The 21,218-nt window shown below is 48.5% G+C and overlaps 1 protein-coding gene across 3 annotated transcripts in view; it reads right to left on the bottom strand.

The window, feature by feature from the left end:
* The window catches only part of PSAP (prosaposin), a 30,457-nt gene that overhangs the window by 1,611 nt on the left and 7,628 nt on the right, over positions 1–21,218 (bottom strand). The window contains exons 2-14 of one of the 3 annotated variants that reach the window (XM_033129997.1): positions 14,073–14,206; positions 12,021–12,095; positions 11,335–11,460; positions 10,056–10,256; positions 9,461–9,604; positions 8,053–8,109; positions 6,121–6,126; positions 4,120–4,251; positions 2,281–2,376; positions 1,755–1,941; positions 1,512–1,672; positions 1,073–1,153; positions 640–747 (exon numbers count right to left, since the gene is read on the bottom strand). In XM_033129997.1, the coding sequence (XP_032985888.1) occupies positions 640–747; positions 1,073–1,153; positions 1,512–1,672; positions 1,755–1,941; positions 2,281–2,376; positions 4,120–4,251; positions 6,121–6,126; positions 8,053–8,109; positions 9,461–9,604; positions 10,056–10,256; positions 11,335–11,460; positions 12,021–12,095; positions 14,073–14,206 (1,508 nt within the window). Of the gene's footprint in view, positions 1–639; positions 748–1,072; positions 1,154–1,511; positions 1,673–1,754; positions 1,942–2,280; positions 2,377–4,119; positions 4,252–6,120; positions 6,130–8,052; positions 8,110–9,460; positions 9,605–10,055; positions 10,257–11,334; positions 11,461–12,020; positions 12,096–14,072; positions 14,207–21,218 lie in introns of all 3 variants that reach the window. The other 2 variants (XM_033129996.1, XM_033129998.1) reach the window with 2 other exon arrangements.

Genomic DNA, 21,218 nt, shown 5'->3' on the forward strand with positions numbered 1-21,218 from the left:
CTGAAATGGGCCTCGCCGCCCCTCCCTTCAATGGTCCAAAATGATGCAACCTCCCAACACGGGCCCAGTCAGGCCCCACTGGTCACGAGAAAGAAAAAGTTGCGCAAAGGAACATTGAGTAAGAAGCTGGTCCAAACATCTCCACCCAGAAAATCAGCAGGTGACTACCAAGGCAGGACGGTGCCACAGCACCCTGGGGCTGCAGGGCAGGTGCCAACTCTCAGGGCCTTTCAAGAAGAACTCAGCATGGCCTTGGGTGAAGATTCAGGCCAGGTTCCAACCAGGACAAAAATGACCCCCAACGGGCACAAGCACTTGTGCAAGAATTGGGGCAATGAATCCCTTAGCCCTTGTGCAATCCCTGAGGTGACCTCGTGCAAATCTCACCCTGTCACAAGGGAACTGGAGGCAAAGCAAGAAAGCAGAAGCAAAAAGACTGAAGAACATCCACCCCCACCTGTCACTCCTCAAAGAATAGAGTTAGCTCTGCCTTGGTCGGGCAGCCAATTGGCCTCAGGTTTTTCACTAAACATAAAGACAGAGTCGAGAGGCCGTATCACTGAGGCTCCTAATAAATCGGACTCACGCGAGCTGCCCACTGGCCAGGCAGGCCTGTGGAGTAGTTGCGGAGCTACTCACATTGCACAGGGTTGCTGTGTCCCTGTTCTGGCACCAGTAGCTCGGGCCCCAGACACACTTCTCTGTTCCCAAAAGAGGCTTACGGGCTGCAGGGCAGGCTCCAATTTTCTATATGGTGAAAAAGGTGCAAAAGAAGAGGGAAGAATTAGATCCACCCAACTAAGTCTTTTCAAAACAGATTATCAGCTTCTAGAAGCAACTAGAATCAGAGAGAGTTCTGACGTGCATGTTCAAAAAACATCAAGGTTGCTGAGCAAAATGGCGGGACCTAGAAGCCCGGTTCTCTAGCTTCTTGGCTCTCCCACACCCCGTCCCCACAGACCACAGACCCGTCCCCATGGCCAAAACTGTCAGAGGAAACCTCCGAAGGACCAACCCCCTCCCCCCGCCCCCGTGACACTGCCCGAGAACCCACAGCCCCGGCAGAGCTCACCGAGCACACGAAGGTCGGCTCCATCACCTCCACCAGGACCTCAATCAGCACGGGCTCATACTGGCTCACAAACTGGTCACACTGTGAAGCAAAGGGACACGGGTCCAGGTCTAGATGCGCCCAAGCAGAGAGGGGACACACAGGAGGGGCGCCGGATGTGTTCTTTATAAGAATTCCTGGCACTGTCAGCCCTGGGCCTCCCTTCCCAGACGCCCTACCCACCCCCACTCGGCCTCAGTGGCTCATGTTGTTATTACCCCCCAGTGGCTCAATTTGAGCCAACAGATGGCTTCTGAAAAAATCTCCCTGGACTGCATGCCTAGGGGCAGAAAGGGCTGGTTTTCTCTCAAAATGTCAGTCAAGGCTACAATCAATGAAGAGGCCAGCACTGCGTTCCCCAGGCAGGTGTGATTCTGGCCGAAAGCAGCCCAGGACGTACCTCCTTCTGGTAGGGGTCAGGCAGGAAGCTGCAGCCTTTCTCAAGAGCATCCAGGATCTCCTGCTTTGTGCTGTTTTTCTCCAGGTTGTGATCCAAATAGCCTACCAGCTTCTTGCACACCTCGCAGAAGCCCCCGTCCTCCTTCTGCTGAGTCACTTGGACTGCAAGAGAGAGCACAGACTCAGTGCTCCAGGGCCGTCCCAAACCCCAGCGGGCCAGCCAGCCTGCCCCCACCGGGCTCACCAGTCAGTGCGGGCAGCTGCTGGGAGGTACAGAGGTGGAGCATGGTGCACACCAGCTCAGGGCTCGCCTCCTGCAGGAGGATGGACAGGATGGACCTGCCGTAAGTGTCTACCACCTCCTGGCACTGATCGGACAGGGACACGGGCAGTTTGGAGCATATCGTATCAAAAGCGTGAATGATTTCTTCCTAAAACACAAGAGGATCACATGTGAAGATGGGAGGCTGGGTAGGGCTGGGAAAGATTCTGAAAATACTAACGGGACCAGGAAACCATTCAACAGCAAGATGCTGTTTCCTCCCACAAATCACTAGAACTACACAGCAGGGCCAAGTGGCCTCCTCCAGCCCCAGCCCAGAGGCACCCACTGGTGGGCAGTGGTTGTACTGACTCCCAGGCTGGTGTCCTACCCCAGCAAGGGCCAAGCCCGCTGGTTCTGCTGTGTTCTCCTGCTAGGCCATTCTGGCTCAAGGGACAGGGCAGCTCTTCCCTCCGCCAGGAGGGCAGCAGCCCGGAAATCCACGTACCTCAGTCTTGTTGTTGTCAATCAACTTGACCACCTCCTTCACCACGTACTCACACAACTCACAGTAAACACTGGACTTCGCCTGGACCAGGTCCTTCTGTTGAGAGAGCAGGAGAACATAATGAATGCTGAGGCCCTCACCTCACCCCTTGGTCCTGCTCTCTAAAGGAGAGGGGACACAGAGGCCAAGGACAGGTTAGCACCACAAAGGGCCACTTCCTACTGAACTAAAATGTGTGGCTCCCTCTCACTAAGTTGCAGTCCTTCCTGTTTTTGTGAGGTGGGAGACCCTCCCTTTCCCCAGTCCTCCACCATCACCACCTCCCACCACTCCACCCCCTGAAAACCAGGAATTCATGCTTCCAGAGACAGAACCAAACTGGCCCTCCCCAAAGAGCTGTCCGTGTCCTGCTGTCTTTGGTTACAATCATTTCATCAGTGTTCATCCTGCGGCGGTGGAGGGGGAGCAAGAACCAAGTGAGGATTCACTATCTACCACTTAGAAGACAGAGTTTTAAACACATTTCAGGTTTGCTCAAGTTTAAGTCTTATTAACACCTGAAACTGCTTTTCTACAGCCTACCGGGGTTTTTGTTTGTTTGTTTTAATTGGGGAATATTGGGGAACAGTGTGTTTCTCCAGGGCCCACCAGCTCCAAGTCATTGTCCTTCGATCTAGTTGTGAAGGGCTCAGCTCCAAGTCCAGTTGCCGTTTTCAATCTTTAGTTGCAGGGGGCGCAGCCCGCCATCCCATGTGGGAATGGAACCGGCAGCCTTGTCGTTAAGAGCTCGTGCTCTAACCGACTGAGCCATCCGGCCGCCCCTCCAGAAGCTCAATGGCAGCTCACTGTCTTCAATCTTAGTTGCAGGGGACACAGCTCACTGGCCCATGGGGGAACTGAACTGGCAGGTTGTTCAGAACTCATACTCTAACCGACTGAGCCATCTGGCCGCCCCTAGCGCCTACTTTAATAAATCAATACTGCTGAATAGGACTGTCTGTGACAACGGAAACATCTCTGCTGTCAAACACAGCAGCCGCTAGCCACATGTGTCCACTGAGGACTTGCAATGTAGCTAGTGTAACCAAGGAACTGAATTATTTTTATTATTTTAATTTTAGTTAAGTTTAAGTGACTAGAGCACAGCTATAACTCTCCATTTTCTCTAGCCATTACTTCCGGACAGCGGGGCCTATGAGCGTCTGGACTGGGGAGGAGGGGCAGCCAGCAGGGTCCCCTGACTCGGACACCTTAATCCTTCCTGTGGTCCACACACTGCACGTGCTGAAAGAAGACAGTGGAGGGAGACGAGACAGCTAAAGGACAAGTGACATGGGAAGTTCTGGAACAAGAAGTGCATGCATGTGCCACGTTACGACACGTGGCCTGGGCCCGTAAGAACTAGACTGCAAGCTCTATGAGCACAAGGACAAGTTTGCTCACCACTGTGGGTGGGGTGCTCTAGGCCTCAATCTCTGAAACACGGCCTGACCCATAAGAAGTGCTGAATACAAACTGACTGTGGAATGGAGGAGGATCTTCACCATGGGAAGGGTACTAGGACACAACCCAGACACTGTACGTGCAGAGGCAGCACACCCCACGAGGCCCCAAGGGGTTCTGGGAATACCAAGTTTGTACTATGGCCACAGCGTGGGTAGCCAGAGAGCACCGCACGGCGGAAAAGGTTAGGCTGGAGCCAGGCATTGAAAAATGATCTTGAATGGTGTGCTAAAAATGTAGACTTGATCCCATGAGCTCTAGGGTTTACCTGTATAACCAGAAAAATAAATGTACTCAATATAGCCCTGGCCAGGACGAAACAAAGACACCAGATACCTTAACGGGCTCCACCAGTTCCAGGGCAGGGATAACGTCCTCCGAGACGACTCTGGCCGGGATCAGGGGCTGCATGGGCACCTCCTTCACCTCGTCACAGAAACCAACCAGCCCACAAATCTCCTTGGGTTGCTGAAGAGAACAGAGAAAAAGCAGTCAGATGCAGGCCTGCACCCACCACTGGTAAGTCCCACCGTCTGCACACAAAGGTCAGGGTGCTGAGAAAGTACCCGGGCCCCAATGTCAAGGGCTGACTGCCCCCAAAGATTCCATATTAAACTAAAGGGGCTCATGCAAACGCAGATGGATCCGTTTCACGTGGGGGAGGAGGCCACACAAAGCTCTGAAGGGAGATCAGACAGAACCACTGTCTCTGCTCCAACCAGGGAGCGTCCCAGGGAAGCGAGGCTCCCAGAACCTTTAGCAAGTGATCCATCTTCTCCAAGGACACTGGGCTGCTCTAGAACCTGTTTTTCAGTTCACTCAGTTAGAAATAAGCTCTGTGTTCTTTCTAGGAGGAACTACTATGCTCCTAAATTAGCGAAATGTGTTAGAAATAAAAGCACACGGGATCTTTCAGTGGCAGGACCATTTAAAATGATGCATTAAGGGGAATTGTTGGCTTTTTAAACACCACATTCTACGTTCACAATTGCACAAACACAGTACACACGAAAACTCAGTCCCCCAAATTAATGAATCATTTCAAGTCACAAGGTCTCCAGATTGATCAATTCCCTTTCCCAACCAGACACCAAACCACAGAGAACCAGAAAGTTTGAACACCGTAACCATTTCATTATAGGATGGCAACACCGTAACCATTTCATTATAGGATGGCCAGCAAGAAAAGTATACATACTTTGTATACTTTGTAAACCAAATGTAACCAGCAGCAAGTTCTGGGCCTGATGGCATTTGCCTCCCACCACCAAAACATAATGCAGCAGAAACAGGACTGCTGAAAATGAGACCTGTTAAGGGAAGAGAACTAGACCATGGCCATGGTTCATCTTGTTTTAATATTGAGAAGGTTCTAGAATGAATTAATGTTGGAAGAGTCTGAAAGTATATCCTAAATATCCTGTCTTTGGCACCCTTTAAGAATAGGGGGAGAATGAGAATGGAGCCAAAGATACAGCAAGCTTTTTAGAAAAAGGACAAAGATTCAGAAGGTGTGTGTCTGCTTTGTCTCAGAGCAGTTTTGTTCTACTAGTGCCATGAGGCGGCCTAATGGAAAATTCAGAAATTTCAGCCAAAGTCCTCTCCCAATAGACTTCAAAATACTTTTGAAAAATCTTTAGTTCCAGGGCTCAGGAGGCAATGCTCAGTACGGCCCCAAAAGGGCAACGGGCTCAGTAAACCCAGTCTGAGGGCTCAGTGCTCCACTTTATGCCATGGGCGGCATAGTTCTCAAACTGTCTGACGTGGCCCCAGGACCCACAGGATCCCATCACCCAGAGGGGCAGAAGCCACAATCAAGAGATTGTTTCCAACTCTCTGGATCTAGCAGACGGGAACAATCTGCTCACTATTTGCAAATGATTAATTCATGCAGCAGAAGCATTTCTGGGTTATGAAAAACAGGACTAAAGACATGCAGCGCTCTCTTGAGTCGTGATAGAAACAAAGTGTCCCACTGGAAGTCAGGCCTACGTTGACGGAAGCGGAGGCAGCTCCAGGGCCACCTGTGGCTCCCAGTCATCACACTGGTGGCCTTCACGTAGCCGACTGGGTATCGAGTTGGCCCAGAGTGGTATGGCTCTGCTGGCTTCATTTTCTGGCCCCTTGAAAGGGAGATGAGACCCCAAACACCTCAAGTGCTGCATCACAGGAGAGAGATGCAGAAGCTCCCCTGCCAGCCTATTCACAGAGAGGGACCCTGCCTTTTGCAATCTTTCCTTGTATTTGTCACAGCTGATCATGCCATACAAAAAAGAGGAGCAAAAGAGCTACAAGAAGCAGCAGACCACTACTACAAGCAAGTTCCCCATCACATACCTGATCCTGCTGTTGAACAAAAAAACAGGAAATCGGAGATGAAAATAAGAGAAAGGAAAGGACACAACAGTTAAGAAAAAATTAAAATAACAACAATTAAGCAGTTAACCAGGTGTAAGGCTATCCCCAGAGGTTTAGGGGATCCACCCTTGCAGCCACCTACCTTGTTCTTGAGGAAGAGACCACACTGTCCAGCCTGTGTGTGCAGTCCCTATATCCCTGACACCAAATCATGCCCCAAACACTGGGTGGCAGGTCCCCAAAAATACCATTATGAAGGGCTCTCCATCCTCAGAAGCCTAACCCTATCATGGCTGCAAGGTCCTCCCCTCAGGCTGGTGATGAGCAACAAAAAGGAGCAAGACTGCTCAAATTAGGGGTGTGTGCTATAAAATACACCCAGAGGAGTCAGGAACCCCGAACCACACTCTCCACTGCCCAGGTCTCATGGCAGTCGACCCCCAGGTGGCCAAAGGCCAGCTTGGAAGGCTGGTTTGACACTATATCAAAAGCTTTGCCCTTTGGTTCAGCAATTCAGCAATTCCAGCTTTACTTATCTATACTAAGGAGAAAAAACAGGGACGTGCATATATGTGTTTATCTCTGTGGATGTAAGGATGGTCATCACACTTTTTATCCCAAGGGCTAACCTGGAAACAACCTAAACATCCAGATATAGGGGATTTTAGTTATATAAACCATGTTATAGCCACGCAGTGGAGTATAATGCAGTCACTTAAAAATCATTTGCACAGAATGTTTAATGACCAATATAATAATTTAAGATCAGAAATGCACTACAAAGTTTGAAGTAGTGTATAAAATATGACCCCACTGATATTTTTTAAAACCCCAAATGATTTTTGATTTGGGAAGGAGTATCCATATTTTCAAAGAATTTGTAGGTAGTACAATTTTTACAGTGAGAAAATATTTTTTTAGTTAGCTATGAGGAAGCATTAACTTGATTAAGTCACATGAAAGGTTTATTTCTTCCCATTCTAGCTGCCTGTCTTTGTAAGCTGCCTTAGAACAGGTGGGGTGTACAAATCCCAAATAAACTATTGTGACTAGATGGAGTCCTTGAGTGCTTAGACCAGGGCCAGAGAGTATATTGTTTAGGCTTTGTAGCCAGGAAGGTCTCAACTACTCAACTCTGCTGCTGAGGTGCAAAACGGGCATTGCCATATTCCAATGAAGCGATAAAAAAGCCCCTGGTTAGAGCATAAACTCAAGGACTGTAGGCCAACGTCAACATAGAAGTCAGCACAACGGGGAGAAAAAAAGTACAACCTACCCCCCAACCCTGCAGATCCGGTCTCAGGCGGCCAGAGAACGATCCCAAAGAAATGATGCTTCACACCTCCCTGCTGAGCACACATTTCCTGCACGGGGCTGGCTAACTGACTTCCCACGATCGATCCTTTCTACCTCTACTAATGAGGGGGTGCCCCTACCACTGGATACAGCAGAAGCAAGTGAAAGAGTCAAGGGCTCACGCAGCAGCGACAGCTAACACTGCTGCAGAGCTCAGGGTCAACTCCAGAGGCGGGATTCTGCCCTCCGCGAACTCAGGCTGCAACATAGCAATTCTATTCTATAGAACTCGGGCCTGGCTATAGAATAGACTATTCCCACGAGTCCAGGGTGAAGGCCAGACGCTAGAAATCTGATGGCCGGTCGACACAAGCACAGGAGAAGGAACCGCCAGGAAGGCACCTGGGCAGTTGTGGGGCTCAGGCTGGGGAAGACAACGGGGAGGGAGGTACTGAGCGGCAGGTGGAGAGTCTGCTGGTCAAAAAAGGGCTCCTTCTGGCCCACTTTCGTACTCGAAGGTAAAAATGGGAAACTAAACCATATGCTTTCTAAATTCCCGGCAATCACCAAGTCTGAGAAGAAGATGGCGCGAGCGAGGCGCTGCCGGCCACCTACCATGTGCATCATCATCTGGACAGCAATTTCAGAATACTGGTTGATATAGTTCTTGCACTGGGGAGAGAGACACAGGTCGTCAATGAAGTTAATTGCTCCCACACACCAAAACAAAACAAAACAAACAAAAAACCCCAGCATTTCCAACCCAAAACATAGAGTCTTGTAAATGTCTGCTCCAGGCAAGTTGTAATGAGATAAAAATGGCAATTTAATTATTCTATACCTTATAGGAAAACACATGTGCAAAAGGTGTTTTGAAAATGTTTTCCAAAGGCCTTCAGAAATAAAAGTCCTCCAATCTCCTTTTATGGCCCAAATTTGCCCCAAAGTCACACAGCAAATATTCAACAGCAATTTAGAGTGAGTGTGGCCGTAAGATAAGCTGCTAGGGATCAGAGATTACTTTGCAAATCCATGCACTTATTCTTGGGCAGAATTATAAAATTTAAATGCAGAGGAATCAAATTAGAATGATTTCCCACCTGCCGACTGTCATACACATCTAGGATTTCCTGTAGACCCTCCGAGAATAGCTCCGGTCATAAGCGGAGCACCTCCACAGGGAGAACACCAAGGGTAATAGGAGAGCCCTCCGAGATGTTCAATTGGAGAAGCCAATTAACACAGTAATATGCAGAGATACTTCAATGAGGCTAAAAGATTCCCAGGCTTTCAGGAGAGTAAGGCAAAGGAGAAGAACCCTTCGCTCCCAGAGCCAGCCATTCCCATCCAGAAAGGCTGCTCTAGCTCGCAGATGCATGGAGCCATGACAACCAGGTTCCCTACTGGGCCCAGCCTAGCAGAAGCTGGTCGGTTATCAGGTAGTAAGCTAGCATTCTGGCTTTACACACCCATCTCATGAGTGTGGTTGATGTGAACAGGGTCCAAGAAATGAAGCCCCGTAAGGGGCTAACAAATGCGTTTCTGAGCTTGCAGGACTAACATTCACCAAGGTTATGAAGGCATCCCAGGTGAGCTTCCTGCAAGCTGCCAGCGCGGCTTCCCATGGACAACAAGCCTACTGGCTGTGGGGAAGAGCACGTTCAGAATTATGCATATACAACAGCCAGGCTTTTAAAAAGAGTTACAAGTGATCCTAGTGTTGTTTCTTATATAAATGGTAACTGGGAGAAAAAGAAATCTTCACAAGAGTGGTCTCCTTCCACTATCTTGTCCCAAGAGTTGTGTTACACATACAAATGCAATTAACCAACCAAGTATTTAAATACCCACCATCTATTCTGGCTGTTTTCTAGTTAGAACGAAATCGAAGTTGAACAATCTCTTCCTCAAAGCCCTTAGTAAGTTGGAAAACAGCACCCCAGGAAGTGAAGTCTTCTTGGTTCCCACCGCGCCCCCGCCCCCGCCACGCCTGTCCCCAGGGTCCTGAGGAGACCAGGCTCACCATGTCGGCCATGCCAGGCCCCAAGCGGTCACACTGCTCCTTGGCATGCTCTACCAGGGCCTCGACAAACGTGGAGTTGGTCCTCACAGCGGTCTGGATGTCCGTCACCATCTGAATGCAGTCCTGGCAAACGTCCCCACCAGCCTGCAGGGACGGGGGCGGTTAGACTGTAAACAGTACAGACTCCTAGAATAACTAAGACGATTCCAATTCCTGAGAAATTTCCCTCACAGGCTCACGAGCACAGCACGAGGGGGCGACTCCCTGAACAGTTAGTTCCTAATGTGCTTTTACAGTTTATCAACAGTTTTAAACTCAACTGGGCATTGAGTTTAGTAAAACTTAATAGAAAGCGGGGTAGGGGTGAATCTGCATAGTTTAAAAATCCCAGTTTTTTCATGTAGTTTACTTAATTTAAATATCCAGGTCCTTCAGAAACTCCACGGCATAACCACCAGCAGGCTGGCTGGGGTAAATAGCCAGGCCCCCCCCACTCCCCTCTGTTGAAGGATCACCCACATACTCTGCCACTTTCCCGTCTCATCTCTAATCCGACCACAAATGGTGCCGGGACCAGGCCCCCTCCCTGCCTTACCTTCGGCTGGGGCTCACTGCGGGGGCCATCCTGAGGGTACAGGAGGAGGGGGATGTTGGCCATGAAGGGAGCCACCACCTCAGCCACGTCCAGTTCCGGGATCTTGTTGGACTCGAGCTGTTTCTGGTGATTCTGCTCTGCCAGGTGCTTCTGAAGAGACTCGCAGAGATTGAGAGAGGAGCACACCTCCCCGGGGTTGCTCTGGGGGGAAAGAAGCCCAGATGGAAATCCTTTCCCCAGAGGAACACAAAACAGGCCACCCGGTGCCTTGGACTTAGTCCCCTTCCTTATCTCTCAGCTGGACGCATGGACGCGTACCCAGCTCACAGCCATCGCAAACCAAACCGCCCAATCCGCTCCCCTCCATCTCCAGTTTAGCAAATGGCCTCACCACCATTCTCCCTGCGGCTCAAACCAGGAACCCAGACGACATTCCTAACGCCTCCCCCATACATCTCCTCCCTCAGCAAGTCCAGCCCGTTGACCCTTTAAAACACAGTCTGCATCTGTCCATCTCCACTGCCCCCCAGCACATCTCACACCCGACTGTCCTGCCAGCATCCCCTCTTGCAACTCCCAATCGGTGGGACCGAGACCAAACCTTCAGAAAAAGGTACCCATGATCACGGCACTCCCCCTCCTAGAAACCCCCCAAGGACGCCCCGCTGCATGCACAACCCTCAAATATGGCCTAAAAGGCCTCGCATGATGTAAGCCCGCCTTCCTCGCCAAGACCTTGGCCCCATCTTGGAAGAGTGGCCCTCTCGGTTTTTTAAGCATCTCTTCTTTCTTAGGGTCTTTTCAAATTCCACACACCTGGCTCCCTGTTCATTGCTGAAAACAACCTCTGGCACATGGCTGACGTACAACAGATATTTAGTGACTGAAAAAGCTGAACATCCTTAGAGCAGAACCGACAAGTACATTCCCTGATGCACTCCTCAGGATACAATCCCAGAAAGGAAATGAACTGCTTGTTCAAAGGGACAGTTAAAGATCCGACATGGGCTGTCCAGTGGGCACCTCTGTTTTCCCAGTTTACATTCCTTCAGTAATTCCACCAGTTCCCGTTTCTTGTACCCTCCCCAACTCTTGAAAGTCACAGCAGACTGTTCCACCATGCCAAAGCCATTTCGGACGTTAGAACTGTAGGAGAAGCTGTCAAGAACACCCAAATCTGTGAACGGACTTTCCATTTTAATCCCTCTAATCTGGTCTGGTACCTCCCGTGGGCCCCAGAAGTGCCTTGAAGGCAGACCTATTCCCCACCACCGCGTACCATCTGTCCTTTAATCATGTCCAGGATGACCGGGAGGTAGGAGTCCACGATCTCCTTGCAGGAGGCAGTCATGTCCGGCGTAGGAAGCCAGTCACAGGTCTTCTCCAAGTACACCAGGATCTCTTGCTAGAGAGGACACGGGAAAAGATCGGATCAGGATGCACTTCTCTACGAACGGTCTGAAAGCAAGAGGCCCTCTGCAGCTCCCAGAAAAGTGAAGGCTGCAAAACAGAGGCCTCGGGGAAGAGGACTTGGGAGAGGGTGAGTGCGTGTGCCATGGCTGCCAGGTCAGTGAGGCGAAGACAGTGCATTGCTGTCTCACAGGCACAGGGAATTCTGAGCAGGCAGAGACAGCCAAACGGACCTACAGGTTAACAGCATACGATACAGAAAAATCCCAATCAACCTTGGGCATTTACCAGCGGGGGGTGGAGTGGGCAAGCTAGGGCCCGTGGACCGTTTCTGTATTGCCGGTGGCTAAGAATGGTTTTTACCTTTTTAAAGGATGGGGAGAAGAAATATTGTGTGACAGAAACAGTGTGTGGCCCGCACGACCTAAATTATTTCCTAGGGGGGCCTAGACCATTCCTTGTTAGACCCCCATAGTGACAGCTTGTTGAAGGAACCAATGCATGTGGCCACGTGGCCACCATCACACACAGTCACACACACACGGGGCGGCTTACGTCAGTGGCGTTGTCTTTCAACATGTCGCCAGTGGCAGTGATGACATCTTTGCATATGTCGCAGGGAAGGGATTTCTAAGAGGCAAGAACATGAGGGAGAAAGCTCAGTATTTGTAGGACGTAACTCATACCATGAACAGCTGAAAATTCCCTTGAACTTTTTCCTATGTTTCTAACCAGGGATATGATCACGGCCGCGTCTGACACACTGGCACGCCCTGGTTCCCCAACCTCAACACGAAGCACTCAGGTGCCATGGGGGAAGGGTTAGGTGTGACTGACCAGAACACTCTGTGCTTCTGTATGCAGACAGCCTTTTCTTCTACCCTCTACCACGCAGCACCTTATTCAGCGCACAGTAGAGGCCAAATTTCCTATCAATGCTAACAACAGCTCTGTGAGGAAACAGGGCCAGGAAGGTGAAAAGCAGAGAGCAGCAGGTATCAGAGACAATCGGTCATGCAATGCAACGTCACCTGGGACCAATACCCTTATCACAGAGTTAAAAGGGGTCGGGCAGGGAAACAAGCCCGACACTGGTGCTTCTGCTCACTCACCCTGGGCCTCTATGTACCTTCCACCCCCTGGGTAGGGCTATGTTCAAGTGGAGGCCCCATGTCACCACACCGAAGCTTACAGACAGGACACCCATCGTCTGGCAAACCTGGGTATCCTGAGCCCCACGTGACCCAGGACCACAGGAAATCTAGGTGGTTCTCAAAGCTCTTGGGGAACTCCCTTCTTGATGTCAACAGATTTTCAACCCATGAACATAGAACCCACACATACGGGTCCGATTAAGGGACAACTGCCAATGTAGCTGTATTCAGAGAAACCAATCTGAACCTTTGGTTAATAACGTGCATCAGGCCTACCAAAAGAGATGCAGAAGACATCATTCACGAAACTGTCCCAAGAGAAAAAAAATCTAAAGTCCTCCCTTGACACACATTCAACTTGGAAAGAGGAAGCAGTATTAAAAACAAGAACAGAGGCAAATCTGAAAGTACGTATGGCCCCAGAGGGTGGTTTTTCCGTGAATTCGGAAAATATTTTAGCAGTGTTACTTAATTATTCCTCTCTTACTAAATGAGTGCCAGTGGCCACGGACAAGCAATGAACTTGAACTCCACTCAGCCAAACCTGGCCTTTAACCACTGGATGTAGCACATCCCAGAGCAGCCACCAGCGTCACCTGCAGTCAGCTGGTGCCGCCAGGAAAGCTCAGGCATCTTCTGGGCGGGTTCAGGGCCCGTGAAGAATGCATTTGAGTTCTGTTGTCTTAGAGTATTCCGCAGGAGTGTTAAACGCCCCACGTTAATATGCTACATTTAACATTGTTGAGATGAAAAATTAGTGGCATCTTTTCCAGTGTGGTTACAGCTGGAAATAAAATTTTAAATACCGTCTTGCCCAGAAAATCAGACCTCACCGGAAAATAAGCCCTCGCATGATTTTTCAGGAGGACGTCCTCTGAACATAAACTCTAATGCATCTTTTGGAGCAAAAATTAATATAAGATCCTGCCTTATTTTCGGGGAAACACAGTAGCTACTAAAGCTCTAGGGTCTAAATCGGTGACCCAAACAGGCAGCTGTCTGAGAGAGGCAGAGAGAAAACATCAAAAAGGGGGAAAAGATTTGAAAAGCTTAGCATCTACTGTTTGCATGAGTGACCAAGGCTGACGCTATCCCTGAGAGCCCAGTCCTGCGAATGGGAGCTGCGAACCTGCTGGTCCCTTATCTGGGGGGAACAGATGGAATCCGCAGAGACCTGGAGGGCGGCATGGAACACGCTGGGGGGCGGGCGCATGGGAGGACCTCATCACATCTCTGTCATCGAGAGACTGGGTGACCTTGGGGGAACGGAACCTTAACCTCTCCAAACTCCATTTCCTCTGTGGTACAGGGGTCCACCACCAATAGGTCCTGCCGCCCTCGCAGGATTCCGGAGAGGAGCACACAAAACGAGTGAGGCAACAGAAAGGGTTCTGTAAATGGCAGTCGTTCCGGATGACATGAAGGGATCGAGTCCAGCACTAAGGGCACTCACCACTGTCGGCTTGTTCCAGACAGTCTGCAGGCAGTGCTTCACAGCCCCGCAGTCAGCCGCTGTCTTCACATTCTGGCACCACACTGCTGAGCCTCGGGTGCATTCTCTTAGGCCCAGGGCAGGGCTGGCTAGAGCTGAAGGAAAAACCAGTGTGAGGAGTTTGCTCGTTCCCCACACCAGGTCCGCTGGGGGAAGGGCTAGCTAGCCCTGGCATTTGGCTGGACACTCGGGCTTGGCCCCTCATCCAGCTGTATGAAACACAAACCACACTGAGGGACTGCATCCCGCCAAGAAGCTGATAATATAAGCTGTAATGTAAGTCATGGGGCCGGAAGGGACTGGTTCACTTTTTTCCTCTCAAATTATTGTTAAATAGTCTCAAGAAATACCAGGCCTTTTCTTCTTTAGAACCTTAAAAATTAAATTCCATGAAGTAGTGAAAGAAATCACAGGAGAAGAGACTGACGTTTAAATACAGAAGATTTTTACTTCTGTAGGATGAAAATTAGGCAAAGTTTTGGGTTGTAGGGGAAAACACCAAGATTTATATCCTTAGTACACAGAACAATGATTCTTAATGCTCTAGTAGAAGAACTCTTTCATAAACCTAATTACGTGAGTTTTTGTACATCAACAAGTTTGCTAGCAAAAGCAAGACCACATGATGCACTCTGAGATCACAAAGTAAACCTCTGGCCACTCAAAACCAGGTGCACGGCATTTCATCCACTGCGGTAACATGGGGTTAGGAACAAAACAGAAGGTTCAATGTCACCTGGGACAGAAGAAATGCAGATTAAAGAAGCCACCATATTTTGACAGTTAAATTAGCCAAGAAAAAAAAAATGTGACAAGTTTGTAGTAAAAGATACATTCTTATAAGGCTGGTAGCTGTGTGACTGGTAAGTACTTCTTAATATACTTCGTATTTCAAGAACTGAAAAAAAAAAAATCCCTCTTCAAAAAGTAATCTACTTCTAGAACTACATTTTAAGGAAATACAGCAATTCCAAAGGTAAAATATGATATGCATAAATACATTAAGTATAATTCACAATACTAAAAAAACAAAAACAAAAAAAACAGATGCAATATGAATAGCCAAAAATAGAGGGGAAAACTAATGATATTCTTTCTATTATGCAGCTGTCAAGTACTTATAAAAATAACGTATTAACAAATAGGAAAAAATTCAAGAAAATGAAATTCTATAGGAGTTGCACAAAAATCAGAAAAGAGTAACAAAGCAGGGTGGTTAGCTGAATTATTATTTAACTCCCAGTGTTATGTTGCACGTATAACTTTAAAAATATTTTATAAACTACCGTAAGAGTTCCTGTATATCTTAAAACAGGTGTATGGTATCCTTGATTTTGGAACTGAAGTAAACAACAGATCACAGCAGGCTGCGCGAGCTGGACGACTGACTGCACAGGGGGCAAACTCCAGCAGACAGCACAGTGGCTAAAACCACGCCTACTGTAAATAGGAAACACTTGGCTGAAGTCTGAGACGAAAACCCCACAGCCTAAAATCTAAAAAAACGATTTAGAACCTCACGAGTCATGCCGCATGTTGCTTCACCTTGTAAGCCAAGAGAGGGCACAGTAATGCTACAGACATGTAACACATGTGTACACATGTGCATGCAGGCACATACAGGGTACACAACACATGCAGGTTGGTAAGAACTCTCCTTTTAGGAGACAGAAGGAAACAAAATGCTACTATTACTAGCTGTTCCACCAAAGCTATAGTTCCACAAACTATTCATGAAAAGACTGAGTCACAGGTCCCCAAAAGAGCTCAAGCCAGATTATCTGCACCCTTTCAGACACCAGCAAATGAATTATTAATCGGCTGCCCAGGTTACACAGCCCTCTCTGTCCCCAGGAGCCAATATCGCCACAATCAGTTCACTAACTCAAATGAACCAGCCACATTCCAAAAGCTGTTGGTCTGGACTCTGGTTTCCATGGGAAAACATGTGCCCGACTCAAAACAGCACTAAGCTCCCCTGAACGCCCACGAAAGTTTCGTCAACCAGTGCTAGAGCCAAGCTGGGTTGGGGCCAGCCCTCAGGGGCAGGTCTGGGGAGGTGAGAGAACAGAAACTGAGTCACCAGAGTTAAGTGCTCTGGGGGGGCACAGAGACAGCATAAATGGGAGCCCCAGACCGGGCAGCTCCCAGCAGCACCTCCCATGCTCCTCCCAGGCAATGGGCCCCCAAGACTCCTGAAAAGCACCCACTAAGCTATACTGCCTGGTTCTACCTTCAAATCAGAGGAGGAAGAGCCCAAACGAAGAACAGGAAGCTACAAAATGAGTCTCTAGGCAAAGGGACACAGTGAGACACAGGGAAGCCAGAAAGAGTATGGACATCAGCAGATAAAGGCAGGGGCAGTGAGCAGTCCTCTGCACAAGGCCCGCTCACCATTCTCCACTCTTACAAATAGTCAAGTAGAACTCTGACTCAGGGATTTTCTCCAACCATCTAGCCCGGAACTGGCTACAAATGACCAAACTGATCAGGTTTGGGGAATTCAACTGCACCATCCCAGGCCCAAGCAGTAAGAATACTTTGTAGCTTGCTTTCTCCTTCTAGAACTTGAAACAGTAATTGTCAGCCAATAATGACTTTGCCAACTGTCTTGGCCAGGCTATTCTGCACTAAAGATTATCTTGGGTAGCCCCTTTTATCTGAGATTGGCCCAGCTAACAAACCCAAGGTCATTTTCCAGTCCCAACAGTAACTGGTAAGCACAGCAAGCCCCACCTCGGAACCAGAAGTAAAAGTCCTGCCCGGGGCCCATCTGGCACGGCCACAAAGCCATAGTCAGGCCTAAAATAGACTTCATGGGCACTGACTGAAATTCAAGTCCCAGCTCCTGGAAATTCAGTTCTTAGCAAGACATCTCCATTTACCTCCGACCTAAAGCCAGATTTATAAAGGTGAGTATTATAAACAGTTTGTGGTATACAGCAGATGGGATTTCCTAGTATGACCTGATGTAACAGGGACAACTGCATGTTCTCAGGATCTGTAACGCGAGGCTGAAACACAAGCCTGGGTGACACCAATGAGCTACCTGCTGAGAAGTTCAGGTGCTTATTTCAGGAGCTGATCTCCTGAGAAGGAATCACACACACAATGGGTGAGAACATGGGGGGCATGAATCCTTTCCCCAGAAAATGTATTCGTACACAAAATCCTCACACCACTCCAGGGGGCTCTCAGGAACCGGGATACCTGTCCAGGGGCCCCAGCTGTGGGCTGACAGCTCGAAAGGCAAGCGTGGTTTTTCTCCACAGAGGTGGGAAAACCAGCAGGTCCAAAGCCAGGTCCACTGACTGGGCCACGCTCAGTGCCCTCCGATGGGAGACCAATGCAAACCGATGGCAGACAGGGAAGTTAAATGGTGATATGTTAATAGAAATGCAGGGCCCACAAGCCCCAGGAGCAGCAAAGAAAATGACTTGACTACCTAGGGGGGAAGCTAGAGGTGGCTTCTTCAAAATGAAATGTAAAGTGGCACTTGTTGAAAGATGGAGATACCAAAGACTGGCTAAGTGGAGAGGGCATAGAGGAATTCCTGAACATTCCAAGGCCGGGCAATTCTCTTTGTCAAAGGGGAACAACTGCCCTTTGTCTTTTCAGGAGTGGGCCAAAGGGAAGTGGCAGGGACCAGGCTGCAAAGACAGACCTCGGGCACATCGGGAAAGACATCATCTGGCACACTCATCCCCACGTGGTAAGTCCATCCTGTGGACAATAGCTCACACAAGTATCTTCACAGCCTGGGTGTGATGTGGCATGATGTGGCAAAAGGACAGAAAAGGAGGTAGGAGATTCAGATGCCAGAGCACCTAACTGTAATTGAGAGCTCATTCCGGAATGTCCAAGCAAGAAGCGGTGGCAGCGAGGCCTGAGAGAGGCTCAGAGGAAGATTCCAAGAAAACCAGATAGCTGGGAAAACGAAACTCACAGGGTTACTGCTAAACATGAGGTCTCTTAGGCTAAAAGAGAAAACGAAACAGCAAGAGCCAACAGCCGATGGGGGTGGTGGTCAGGAGCTGCAGCTGCCCGAGCTGGCGTGAGCCGAGGCCAGGGCACAGGCCACATGAAGGGCAGAACACATCTTCTCACTTTGCTTTCTGTGAGCTCTCGACAAGCACAGCAGGTCAGGAAGGTGAGGGCAAGTGACGCCATTCCTGAGTCCCCCAGAAGACTGGCGGTGTTTAGCTGGGACAGAGAATGTTTAGGAGATAGCGTGTTTCCCCAAAAATAAGACCTAGCCGGACAATCAGCTCTAATGTGTCTTTTGGAGCAAAAATTAATATAAGACCCAGTATTATATTATATTATACCCAGTCTTTATTATATTATATTATATTATATTATATTATATTACATTATATTATATTATATAAGACCATGTCTTATATTATAGTAAAATAAGACTGAGTCTTATATTAATTTTTGCTCCAAAAGACGCATTAGAGCTGATGGTCCGGCTAGGTCTTATTTTCGGGGAAACACAGTATGCGGTCACCTTCATAGGTAAAAGACACCTTCCACTTAACCTGTTCTGTGTGGCCTCAGACCTCAGAGCAACGAACAGGTTCAGGGAAGCAGACCACAGCTCAAGGTAAGGAACACATTTAACGTCCCCGGGAATATAAAAAGGGAATGGCTTCCCTCATTAAGTGATGAGCTCTCCAATAGCGGGAGTAACCAAGCAAAACAAAATGCCCAACCTATGAGGAATTTTGTGAGAGAGGGATCCTCAGTGGTGTGCAGGGCCAGAAGATCTCTTAGGGGCTGTAAGTCTTCATTCTTATAATAAGGAGGCAAAGGATATTTTCAGTATTTATACATAACCAACATATAAAAATTACCCTAAACCACTTTCTGATGAGTTATTTCTCAAAACATGTTCCTAGCAAAGCTTTCATCTCTATTCTCATCCTCCCACACTCGGCCCCCAAATACCAACTTCCTTCTCTGAGGTAATATGTTGAACTCTAAGAAATTTCTTAGACTGCCTGCCTGACCTGGTGGAGATTTCTGATTAAATGTGTCCTATGAAGATATGAACACTACTTCGGATGAACCAAGCCCTACTCTTCTTAGTTCAGGGCCTGGCCTGGCACCTGAGCCCTCAATGACAAAACTCTAAAATTGGAGAACTTGGCGTTTCAGAGACCCTGAAACCCTACAGGCAAGTTTCATTTTATTAAGACAGGCCTTTTTTTAAGACTTCAATCGTATTTCCTTAGGAAAGGGGTGGGTGCTCTGTTCCTTTTTTTTATTCCCCAGGCCTAGAAGAAAATAAACAAACAAGTTCTAAACCATTCTACATGTAGGTCACTTATCAAAAATAAGTTGTATCGGATTTTTACTGTACTGATAAGGGCCACAAGCTGGACCAGCCGCGGGTTTGGGGGCAGCTCTAGATGCCAGATAAAAAAACCTCAGTGGGCCTGGGAGGGAGGGAGAGCTCACTAGAGCCAAGTGTGTTTCAGGTGCTCTTACGATAACTTCTTGCAAAAAAGGAACTAAACCTTGAGTTCCGAGTGAGCCTTCTAAGGCAATTTATCCACCATCTAAATTCTATGCTTTTCAAACGTGGCAAACTAAAGAGAAAATACGGTCTGCCTCCAAGTCCTGAAAAATGACCTCAAGGAACTCACTGTCCTTCTGAGCTTGTTTTTCATCTGTCAAATGATGAAGCCATTAATGTCACTGGGCTGCTGAAAGAATCAAGATGACATAATTACGCTCTTCAAGTGCCAGAACACCACACCTCACCATTATGCCCTTACCAGTCTCTCTCTGGCATTTCAATTTATCCACGTATCTCAACTCCCCTACAGACTGGCTTCGAAATCAGCCAAGCCTTCAGATCATGGCTCCACCACTTCTAGTCATGCGACCTTGAGACTTCAGTCTTCTCATCTGCAAAAACGAGCCTGTTCCTAGCACTCACTCGTAGGAGTCTGCAAAAATGAACCACTATTTGTAAAACATAACGCAGTGCAGGCACGCTGTAGAAGCCCAAGGAGTGCCATCATCATCATCGTTATCGTCATCTGTAGTAGCCACAGGACCTTCTCTGAGCTACTATCGTACCCAGAACAGACACTCCTCAAACAGCTAAATCAAGGTTTACATTTAATTAAGTCATCAGCAGCTCAAAGACCTGGAGGGCTGTATCCCAACTACTCCAGAAGCTGTTAGTTACTAAATTCAAGAGCCAGGAGTGACGAGCCACACTGTAATGGACCCAGGAGTCCACACCGTGTACCCAGGTGCCAAACAAGAAGTCAGCATGAGCAGGAATGAAAGGTGCCCCACCAGCCAGCCACCAACAGTTCACAGGTGCAATGCTTTCAGTAATTCATGAAACTGCAACTGCAGGCTGATTTTCCTCCGATCCCAATAAAGTTACCATAGTTCCAATTATTTTTGGACCCCACCTTGTAGAAACGCCCCCTCAAAACCTCTCCTTTACCAGAAGGACAAGGAGACAATATGGGAACAAAGTGACTGGCCTGAGTGCTGGGGGCAGACAGAGCTGCAGGAAACCCCTGCTCTGCCTGCTAAAGCCAAGGCCCGGACATCTTCCTCACAGCTATCTGCAAAACACAGACAATGGGAGTGCCCCTTCCTCAGGAATTCTGTGAAGATTACTGAGAAAGGCCAGGAAGCACTGAGAATGCCCAGTGCCTACAAAGCCGAGTTACTTGTGTGCCTAACTGTTAACGGTAGACTTGAGGGGGAGAATGACCAAGGGACAGGCGTTCGTCCACATTCTGATTTTGATAGACACAATTTCATTTTTCCCATGTGACCTTTAAAATCAGGGAACAAAACCGTTAAACCTTACAACCTGTTTCAAGGAACAACTGTTGCCCAATGTGGCAGAGACCACAGGCTGTTCCCTATATCCATCCTTCACTCCTTTCACGGGAACACAACTACAGACTTTTAGCTACACACGTGGCAGCAAGATTAAAAACAGTTCCCAGTGTCTTTTACAGCAGGGTCTGGCCATGAAACCACATGCTGGCTGATGGGATGTTAGTGGAGGTTAGCACACCTTTAAAGAGAAGTGTGAAGGCTGGACCTTTAGCAGTCATGCTG

The sequence above is a fragment of the Rhinolophus ferrumequinum genome, chromosome 16 (assembly GCF_004115265.2).
Source record: "Rhinolophus ferrumequinum isolate MPI-CBG mRhiFer1 chromosome 16, mRhiFer1_v1.p, whole genome shotgun sequence".
NCBI lineage: Eukaryota > Metazoa > Chordata > Mammalia > Chiroptera > Rhinolophidae > Rhinolophus > Rhinolophus ferrumequinum.